This window comes from Pundamilia nyererei, unplaced genomic scaffold (genome assembly GCF_000239375.1).
Source record: "Pundamilia nyererei isolate P.nyererei 1_Seehausen unplaced genomic scaffold, PunNye1.0 scaffold00318, whole genome shotgun sequence".
Lineage (NCBI taxonomy): Eukaryota > Metazoa > Chordata > Actinopteri > Cichliformes > Cichlidae > Pundamilia > Pundamilia nyererei.
The window spans coordinates 161,893-172,712 of NW_005187719.1; the positions used below are offsets into that span (position 1 = coordinate 161,893).

Consider the following 10,820-nt stretch of genomic DNA (forward strand, 5'->3'; position numbering starts at 1 on the left):
CTGCGGGTGGTGGGCCTGCGGGAGGATGGGCCCATGTCTCCTCTTCGGGCTGTGCCTGGCCGGGCCTCTTTGTAAATAAAAACTGTAAACTGCCACAAGCCCCTGAGCTATGCTTTTGAGCAGGTATGTAGGCAGACTTGGTCTGCAGTGAGTTCCAACCTCACATATAAGATACTAAACTATGACTTGTTTACCAAGTCATGGATGCAGGGAAGCTATGCACTAGCCAACTCGGCGACTTCAGAAACCCTGAATGACCATGGAGGACAGCTACAATGGATGACTCCAGAATTTTCCATTCATTAAATAAAACCTCTGCACAACATCTAACCAAGTCAAGAACAAGAGGAGGTTTGTGTATCATGTAAGAGCCTACAATGAAGAGGCACCAGATGGAAATAGAAAAGGTTTACAGCATGGTGTGACCCACCGGTTACACTCAAGAACAGGAAGGCCAGATTAGACTTAGGAAACATCTGCAAACTGCACAGATGAAACCAAAATGAAGTTGTATCCCGATGACTGGAAATGGCCAAAGCATATCTCATCATCTGTCAACGAGTTTAGAGGCAGTGTTATGGCACGGGCATGCATAGCTGCCAGTGAAACCAGCCTACTGAATTCTGAGGTGCACACCAAATGCTGCAAATCTGATCAGACAGCACGTTACAGTGCAAATGAACAATAACCCAAATCACAAAGCAAAACTGAAAGAGTTTCTCAAGGCTGGTCAGTCAGCTGATCTCAAAGCAGCAGAGTGTCACAGTACTGGGACCACGGCCCTGTCGTGTGGACACAGCGTTTTTTGAGTTTCACTGTATTTTGTTATTCATTTGTGTTCTAGTTTCAGTTGAGCTTATCTAGTAAATCTCTACGATGTCCAGGTTGGCGTTTTAGTCCTTTGGTTTTTAGATCCTTATATATCATCTCCCCCAGTACTAAGTCTTCCTGGTTCATGTTTGATGCCTGTGTGCTTCTTGTTGTCAAGTTCGTGGCATGTCTGCGTCTCGTCATGTTTCCTGTTTGTTTCAAAAGTCTTGTTTCCATGTTCTATGTGCTTTGTTTACACTTGCCCTGTGGTGTCATTATGGTCAATTGTGTCATCTGATTCCCCATGTGTGTTCACTTCCCTCCATCACCCTCCTGGGTATTTAAGTCTTGTGTCTCTTACTGTTAGTTGTCAGGTCGCCTACTTACGCTCCCCCCATGCAGACACAGTCATAGTTAGAGGCATAGTCACAGTTAAAATCATAGTTTACTTCTCAGTTTAAGTCACAGTTAGAATCACAGTCAAAGTTATAACGTCATAGTCTGGTCTTAGTTCTCACTTTTTGGTTTTGTAGTTCTTGAATCAGCCCAAATAAAGGCTCGCTTTTGTTTTGCAACCTTAGCACAGTCTTCCTCAGTGTTTGCTTTTGGGTCCCCTTCCTCCCTCCACACAGTCTCCCAGTACAGATCGTGCCAGTAGGACCTGACCATGCCGGACCCAGTGACACAGGAAAGAGAAATTATTCAGGCTGTGGAATCACTATCGACTGCATAGCTCCAGAAAGGAGGAATGGGAAGGGTTAGTACACCAGATGTGGGTATGCGTGTCAGTTTTTCCCTGGTTGTGGGAGGGGCTACCCCCGATGGACAGTGACTTTCTCAGTACCATTCTGCAACTCTGTTTGCAACTATAGAAAGTAGCTGTGTAAACTTCAAATATCTGCTCGGTTTATCAAAACATCACATATTTGCAAAAGCGCTCCGATGTTTTCGGAGACGTCTGTTACCCACCAGCTCGATAGCTGACCGGTAGTTCAAGGCTCACTAGAGCCAGCGAGAACAGCGAAGTCCCAACACATCATTTTCAAACCCCCGTGATCTTTCGCTACTCAGGTTAAACATGATACATAAGTCACTTAGACAACTTAAAAATGTTATTGTTTGGCTTTTTTCAGTGTTTTATTTGTTCGTGAGTAAATCGGTTTGGCTGAGATTAAAGTTCTAGTTTTCACACAGCTGAATAAACGTCAAACAGAAAACTGATAAAACAGAAGTGTGAGATGATAGAGAGTTTACTCCAGTGTGCTGTTATATTTTAGATAGAAAGAACAGATGAGGAGCCAGCCAGCAACTACTTGCGTCAGTTATGAAATCAGCTGAGCTCATCCAGCCTCCTCATGTTTCCACTGGAGGTTCTGGAGAAACACTCCAGCCATCCGTTCCTGCAGGAGGATCCGAGGTGCCCGTCCAACCATCTTCTGTCTCCGCTGGAGGTCCTGAGGGGTCGCTTCAGCCGTCTGTCTCTGTTGTAGGTTCCGAGGAGTCCATCCAGCCATCAGTGTCACCTGCAGGACCACCACCTGCTCCATCGCTTGCAACTGCCACGCTGCCATCTGGTCCAGCTACCTCGCCTGTGGTTGCCACACCACCGTCTGATCCTGCCTCGTCTGGTCCTGCCTCGTCTGGTCCTGCTCAGCCCGCACATCCACATCTAGTACCTCACCGTCACCGGCCACTTTCCAGGCCAGCGCCTGGGCATCTTCAGTGTCATGGATGGCCTCTTGAACTCTGTCACCGCCATCTTCCACATCCTCAACTGCTCCATTGTCGCCACTGGCTCAGAGGTCGGCGCCCTGAACTGTTCTGCCATGGACTCCTCAGGGGTCGACCTCCTGAAATAAGGAATATTTAATGGCTGTGTGGCCGACCTTCAGGTTGATCTCCCGAACAGTTAGATTACCGGCTTTTGTGCTGCCAACCTCCAGGTTGACCTCTAGAACTGTTTTGTTACGTTGGACCTTCAAAGTTAGGCTTTTTTGACTCGTTTTGCTCATGTTTTAGTCTGGGGTCCCTTGTTGAGGTTTGTTTATTGGTTGGTTTCAGCAGGTGGATTTAGTTATGTTTTGGGCTGCTGAGTCGCTTATAGTTGGTCAAGAGTAGCTAGCAAAGGAAGTGATCATTATGTCAGTTCACAGATGATGATGATGTCATTATTTAATGCATCACCTGACCTTTCTGCTAACTATACAGTAAATATACACCAATCAGGCATAACATTATCATCACCTGCCTTATATTGTGTTGGTCTCCCCCCAAAAAACAGCCCTGACCCGTTGATGCATGGACTCAATTAGACCCAGCCACCAGGGGGATGGCTGTAGCTCAGGAGGTAAAGCAGGTCATCTACTAACCAGAGGATGGTGAGTCGATCCCAGCGTGCATGCCAAATATCTTTGGGCAAGATACTAACTTCAAGTTAATCTCCAATGCAGTATGAATGTGAGAATACCTAGGAAAAAACTATGGAAAAAGGAGCTTGTATGAATGGGTGAATGAGGCATAAAGTGCTTTGAGTGCTCAGGTAGAGTAGAATAGTGCATATAAGAGCCGGTCCATTTACCATTTACCCCAGGGACGGGCCCAAGGTTTGCCAAAAACATCACACTGCCTCTGCCAGCGTGCCTTCTTCCCATAGTGAATCCTGGTGCCAGTTGTTCCCAGGTAAGCGACATACACACACCTGGCCATCGATGCAGTGTAAAAAGCAATCCGACCAGACCGACTTCGTTCATTGCTCTGAGGTCCAGTTCTGATGCTCACTTTTACATTGCTGGTGCTTTTGGTGGTGGACAGAGGTCAACATAGTCAACCTGGTTGGTCTGGAGCAGCTCTGCAGTGCACGGTGTGCTGGGACACCTTTTATATAAGAACCAGCTTTAACTTTTTGGCAATTTGAGCTATAGTAGCTCGTTTGTTGGCTCAAACCTCACAGGCCAGCCCTCGCTCCTCGCATGCATCACTGAGCCTTTACTGCCCATGGCCCTGTGACTGGTTCACCACGTTTCCTTCAGTGTGCTGTCTTCAGGTGCCATGTTTTCTTTTCAGCAGGTCACAGCTGGGGAGACAATGGGAAGTGAAATTAAAGAGGTAACAAGCATTTTGTGAAGTGTTAGAGACACAAAAACTGTGAAATCCGCCGTAAAAGGGGAATAAAAAGGAACATGAGGAACAGAGAAGGGGCTTTTCCTTCCCACTGTTGCTAAGCGCTTGTTTGAATGTAATCATTAGGTTTCTCTCTATAGCAACCTTAGATTAATATATAACCTTACTATGTAAAATACTTCAAGATGGCTTCTGTTTGGATTTCACACTGAATAGAAACTGACTGACGGCGCGTTAGGAATGAAATGATTAAGCAAAGTTTTTTTGTGATTTTTATATACACATTGGAACTTTGCTTATTAACTCTGTGTCATCAATTCAGCATCAATTCAGCACAATGATTGAGTTGAATATTGAGACTGACATGTTGAGCTGCAGAGGGAATTGCAAACATGCTTAAACATCATAACTAGTTAAAGTCAGGGCGATATTTCTCTGTGCCATGAGAGTCCGAACAGAATGTCCCGGACTTGGATAATAAGCAGAGAACAACAGGCTGAGAATTGCTAGATAATATTAATATAGCGAGGTTAGGTTAGGGAGGTGTTTTTTCTTTGGAGCAGATGCAGACGAGGTCAGACGAGGATGAAGTGCAGGAGAAGATCCACTCGTAGGATGGCAGGACCGGCCACATCGTAGAAGAAGACAGTCATAATCAGACTTGTTCTTGTTGTGGTATGAAACTGTATTGCAGGGTCATCCTTTGTGTAGAGCAGACCGTTGATCCAGCGCTGAAACTTCAACTGCTGAAACAAATGAAATCTTTTAAAAGATAATCACTCTCCTGTTCTTCCTTAAAGAAACAAACACTAACAGAAGTGGGTTTAGTAACTATTTATGTTTAATTATTATTTATTTAATTCTATATAAATAGTTACAATGTTAATAATGTTACATAAAAATAACTACATTACACCTGAAAATGTGTCATTTAGTTACATTGCCAAGGATTACAGTGTCTTAAAGTGTACCATCATTAAGCTCCGTCTAAATCTTGTTTTTGTGAGAGTAACCTGAGTGTAAATACTTTTTACACTGTTTTTTGTTTGTTTATTGATTTTGATCATGAAGTGAAGTCACCCAAAAATGCGCTTACATTGTAAAAAGGATTTCATGAAGTCCTGAAATTTGACTATAAGACAAAGAAGTTGTCATCATTCATTTATCCTTGAAGCCTCATTAAGAGCTGCTTTGTGATCATTTCTAAAGAATATTTCATTATGTTTATTTCTTTGCTCTTTACACGAGCAGGGACACATCTGTGGTGTGAGCGCACTGTCTTTAGTATGCTATGGTGTAAACTGGCCTGTTTTTACTCCGAACCATTTCTATATATTAATTCAGGCCTTTTGTTTGTGTGTGTTTAATGTATCTTTCAGTCTGAATTTGTGGTGTGAGTCTGTCGTGGGGGCTAATTTCCATGTTTTTATGTTAAAAATAAACTGAAGATGATATTTTGTTCCAGGCCTTTCTGTGCTTTGTGCCACCTCTCTCGTGTTTTCCCTCCGGGACGCGTGCGGACCCTTCTGTTACCCCTCTGTCCCCCCTCCTTTCAAAGAACCCTGTATTGTTGTACATATCAGACCGTACCAAGTGTTGTGTAGAGTGGGGGTGTATCGATTGCTCCTGCGGTGTATTGATTGCTCCTCCATCGCACTGTCTGACCACGCACCTGGAGCTCGAGGCCCGGCCCGCATCACAGGCTGGTACCGGAGGGTGTCGTTTGAGGTCAGCTGGGGTGCCGCTGGGCAGATTGATGGGACAGGAGAGAAAGCAAAGACGTACACGACGCAGTGGGCGGACAACCATTGCTCCTGGCTGCTAATAAAGGAAAACCGCGTCTCGGCTGTGTGTCGCTGGAACAACAGACAGCCCAGCGGAGGGAACGCGGCACGGGATCCCGCCTGCACCTGCTTTGTTGTCTGTGCTCGTCTCGTTCACCGTGCGGATAACATGTTTCATCGGAGCGCTTTGTTACTGCTGCCCGTCTTTTGTAACATCATCAGCAACTCCAGCGCTGCATCCTCAGCATCCCGTAAGTAGGCTGTCGCGCGCGCGCGCGCGCACGCACACACACTACCGTAGCAACCGAGGTTAATTTGGAAACATTCATTCATATGAAAATTACGCTCGTAGCAATATTTCTGTCTAACGTGTAAAAGGACTGGGCTTCAGTAGAAATAGCAGCTCTGCGTGGAGACACACTCGTGTCTCGGTCCACCGTGGACTTCTACACAGAATCTCAACAACACATCAGAATAATAGCGTGACCAATACACACCATCTCTGACTGTGTAATATATCCATGCATGCTCCACAGATGGAGCTAAAAATAGCAGGAGTCTCAGTGTAGCTTGTGTTTATTTAGATCACAGCAGCTGTTCTGTTCATGGAGCTGCTGATGCAAAAGGTAAGAGCCCCAGCAGTCAGATAGAGCCCTTCAACAGGAAGAGGTCTCCAACAGAATGAGGCTGAGGGAAGGGCAGCCATCTGCTGCGGCCCGTGACTGGCTGGGCAGTGATGGGAAACGGAAAAGACCACACAGTATAAAGCAGGTAGAACTAATCACATGTATTAGGGACATATAAGCACATATGGAGGGGGGAGAAAGGCATCATGAATGCACACAGGACAATAAAGAAAAAGTTGAGAAAACTCTAAATGCCAACATGATCCACGGGCTTTTTGACTTTTGTGTTGTTTTTGACTGGTTCTGGTAACTTGGATAATCTTATTAATCTGTTTAACGTATTCATGTGACGTAATCAGTCAAATGTTTGGTTTGGCGCAGGTTTTTTAGCCAAACACTTTCTCATACAACCTTCCCATTTATCTACACTTGAGACCAGTAGCAGACCCAACCCAAAAACCATGGGCATCAGAGCTTTTTAAAATTTGACTCTGGATTTAATAAGGAGCCAATAAGAGTAACTGAATATGACAGAACTGTGATCAATACAGGCTCTGGCTGTGACCAGAGCCTGTATTGATTTTGACACAGAAATTCTGATAACATGACGATAGTTACTCTGAAGTGGACACATGGAAGAAATGAACGGATGGATAATTTAGTATAAGGTACTGTGAGCAGCATATTTACCGAGGCTCCAGTTCTGCTGGAACTGAAGGGGGCAGCACATGCATGCAGCTGGTGGTGACGAAGAACAATAAGGACCCAGCATACACACTGAAAACTACAGCTAGGCAGCTCTGCTCCAGCTCAGTGATAAGAAGGGCAGAGTCGGGTATGAAAGTTTGTTGCATTCAGTCAGTGACCAAAGGTTAACAACGGATAATATGCAACCAGTGCTATCATGCTTTTTATACTGGGAGAGAAAATGCTTCCAGTTTACCAGAGCACCTGAAAGTCTGGCATCTGTTCAAAGAATTACAGGTTTCAATTCAACATCAAGCAGCCTCCAGTGTTGCCCTTCTGTTACTGTGAAAGACACACAAGTGTTCACTGAGGCCATTGTAGAAATGCTTAAGCTAACATAACTGCTGTTTTAGCTCACAGTAACATCAGCAGGCTACAGCAGCCACGCTAACATCAGGCAGTGTCATGTCCTCTCGTGGTCTATCACCACCGTGTCACTGATTTTAAAGACGATTGTGGTTACGTAGCTGGGACAGTCATTTTAATTTGGTATCAAAATGGGAATCACATAATTGTACTGGGACTGTTCCCACTACTAATCTTCTGGTATTGTCACGTCCCTGCTTTCTAGGCCCTGTCATACATTTACTGCCTTTACTGTGTGTTTTTTATTAAGTAAATGGCCTGTATTTATATAGCGCTTTACTAGTCCCTAAGGACCCCAAAGCGCTTTACATATCCAGTCATCCACCCATTCACACACTGGTGATGGCAGCTACATTGTAGCCACAGGGGGCGCACTGACAGAGGCAAGGCTGCCGGACACTGGCGCCCTCTGACCACCACCAGTAGGCAACAGGTGAAGTGCCTTGCCCAAGGACACAACGACCGAGACTGTCCAAGCCGGGGCTCGAACCGGCAACCTTCCGATTACAAGGCGAACTCCCAACTCTTGAGCCACGATCGCCCATACAATACATACAATACATAACAAAGGTTTGCATCCAGTGTGCATTACAGCAGGACATTCTGTTTTTTGTTTTAAAAAGATAATAAATAAGGCACAGACACAAAATAGAGTAAAATAAATAAGTAAAAGCGTAGACCCGGGGTGTCAAACTCCTCGAGCGCCAGCATCCTGCTTGTTGTTGAGATATCCCTGCCCTACCGGCTGCTGATTACCTGGATCAGGTGTGCTTTGCCAATATGAAGCTTCAAGGGCAGGTTAGTTGGAAAACGAGCAGGACAGCGGCCCTCGAGGCCTGGAGTTCGACACCTGTGCTGTAGACAAACCAGTGAAGAGTAGCACTGATCGGTCCCTCAAGTCCAGTCATGTTAGAAAATTCAGAGAGGGATCCACGTCCACTCAAACTCTGTTAATTTCCTCCGGACTGAATGGAGGATTTTTTGGGGAGTGCAGTATGATGACAGCTCGTTTATCCAGTGTTTCTGAGGCTCTGTTGATTTCCAGTTTTTAAGTGCACACTTTTTTGCTGCAGTCGATGTAAGCAACACAAAGTGTCTCCGACTAGGGTGCAGTGTTAGAGACGCAACGTCTCCAAGTATCCAGAACTGAAATCCACACAGCTCCGAGGTCATTGTGATCACAGCAGCATGTGGCTGTTCATGTTTATGTTTGTTTTTATATGAGACATGTGAAATAATGTGACCTCTCATATAAGCTTTAAGTGCTTCTCATATGTTTGAATGTGAGGAGGTGTTTAGGTTTACCTCTGGATACACGTCCGGTTTAGTATTCATACAAGTAATAATTTTGAGGTCTTCTAGCAAATATCCTCTAAATCTCCACCCAGAAGGAGGAGAAAGAGGCTCAGGTTGGTGAAGCTTCAATCCCATTTTTATAGGACTGTGATCTGAAATGGTAGAGGAGTGTCTGTGAGGCCAAAGACATGTCAGTTCTTCAGTGAGTATTAGGAACAGTTGAATAAAATGAATATTCTCTGCTCAACATCACTTAGGCCCAATTCTGTCAGGCTGGAGATATAGAAACTAGTTTTCCATGGAGCGATCCATTGACGGGTTCAATCACCGCCCAAACACTTTGGACTTTGCCTGCTGTATTAAACTATTAAAAAATTGTGGGTCATCTAAATGTGGGCCATACAAGGATACCAGTACTATTCTGTTCATGTCCTTTACACAGTCTATCAAAATGAACCTGCCATGTTTGTCTTTCTCTGTTGAATTGAACATCTATGGTTTTTATTAATAAGCCACACCTTTAGCTTTGGATGACGAATAAAAAACATGGCCGACCCAGTCTCTGCACGATTTTAAATGTGCAGAGACTGCACTAGTGAGGTGGTTTTTTAAGATATGTTAATGCTTTCTTCTTTTTGATGGGGGAGTTACTCCCTCTACATCAAACACAGTCTAACCGTCCTGTTCAGTTTACACACTGCAAATGAATCTTTCCCTGGTTAGGAGAGCAGCTCAGCGTCTGACTAAGCCTGCGACTTGTTGCCAGATGTTTACGATTTCCAACACTTACAGAGTCAAACGTGGTACAGAGAGAGTGGAGAGGGAAAAAAGAAAAAAACATCCTGTAATCTCCCCATGACAAAAACGCGGGCAGGTAGGACTCCATCTCTAACCTTGAGCGCCTCAGCGTTCAAACCAGCTCACAGAAAATAGTACAAAGTAGCATGCATGATAACCAATTGTTGCATATAACAAAACAGTGTTTAGACATTTAAGGCGCAGCTGATAGTTACTCATTTTAATGTTTACATCATCATGTGTAACAGTGGTTTACTGTAGGCCTCTTCCACACTGGACAGGAAAGGTTCCACCTCAGATGGAGGAAAAACTTCATGTCAGAGCCACAGTTTGGTAGGATAGGTGCTGCTGTACTCAAGGTTCTTCTCTCAAAGTTTTTTCTTCACCTTGTTGAAAGTGATCATCTCGATGGTGTAGTGCAGATAAAGGAGGCTCGGCTAGTATCCAGGTACAGTCCCTTTGTCTCTGGCCGAGCGGAGCACTTTGTCCTCATCCCTGTAGTTGAGAAACTTAACAAGGATAAGCTGGACCCCATCCGCCGCTCTTCCCAAGCAGTGTGCTCTCTCTATGATGACCGTTGCTTGGAAGGGTTCCTCCCCATAAAGCCTGGGATGATGTAGCCAAATACATCATCACCCTCAGACTTCTCCGGGATATTAACAATCGTAACATTAGCTCTCCTGCTCTGTGCGTTGGCCAGGTTGTCTTCATTAGCTCCATCGTGTCTGCTTTGCAAAGAACTGAAGTCGTGTTATCACCATAATACAGCTGTTTCTGTTCTGGATGCATTTTCCCCTGTACTCGCACTTTTGCATTTTTGCCCAACAAAAATAAAAGTAACGGCCACATCCATGCTGTAGACTGTAGACTGTTTTCCACCACCATGAACTAAAATCATCTGATTGTAGTGCAAGTGCAGCTGGAACTGGTAAGTAGAATCGATACCACCAGACTAACGAGTCTGGTTCTCTACAAGAGTGCGCTCAGCTTGCTACCAGCTGGTTGTATTTTGGTTGGTAACATGTTACTTTATTTGGTATTTGTATAAATCAGGAAATTCGCTGAGTGCAGTTAAATGTGAATTTATGTCTAAGCAGACAGTAACACGGGATTTTTTTGATGACTTATCACAGTTCATTGGTGTTTTATCAGAAACTGATTGCCTGTAATTGCCAACTTTACCCCAGTTAATCACAAACTTCAAATCAAATCACTTTTATTGTCACATCACATGTGCAGGTACATTGGTACAGCACATGTGAGTGAAATTCTT

The 10,820-nt window shown here is 44.6% G+C and overlaps 1 protein-coding gene across 1 annotated transcript in view; it reads left to right on the forward strand.

The window, feature by feature from the left end:
* The first annotated feature begins 5,533 nt into the window (after nt 1-5,533).
* cntnap2b (contactin associated protein 2b) overlaps nt 5,534-10,820 on the forward strand; it is a 57,665-nt gene continuing 52,378 nt past the window's right edge. Inside the window, exon 1 of the mRNA XM_005751589.2 lies at nt 5,534-5,965. Coding sequence (XP_005751646.1) covers nt 5,884-5,965 — 82 coding nt within the window. The 5' untranslated portion in view covers nt 5,534-5,883. The remainder of the gene's footprint in view (nt 5,966-10,820) is intronic.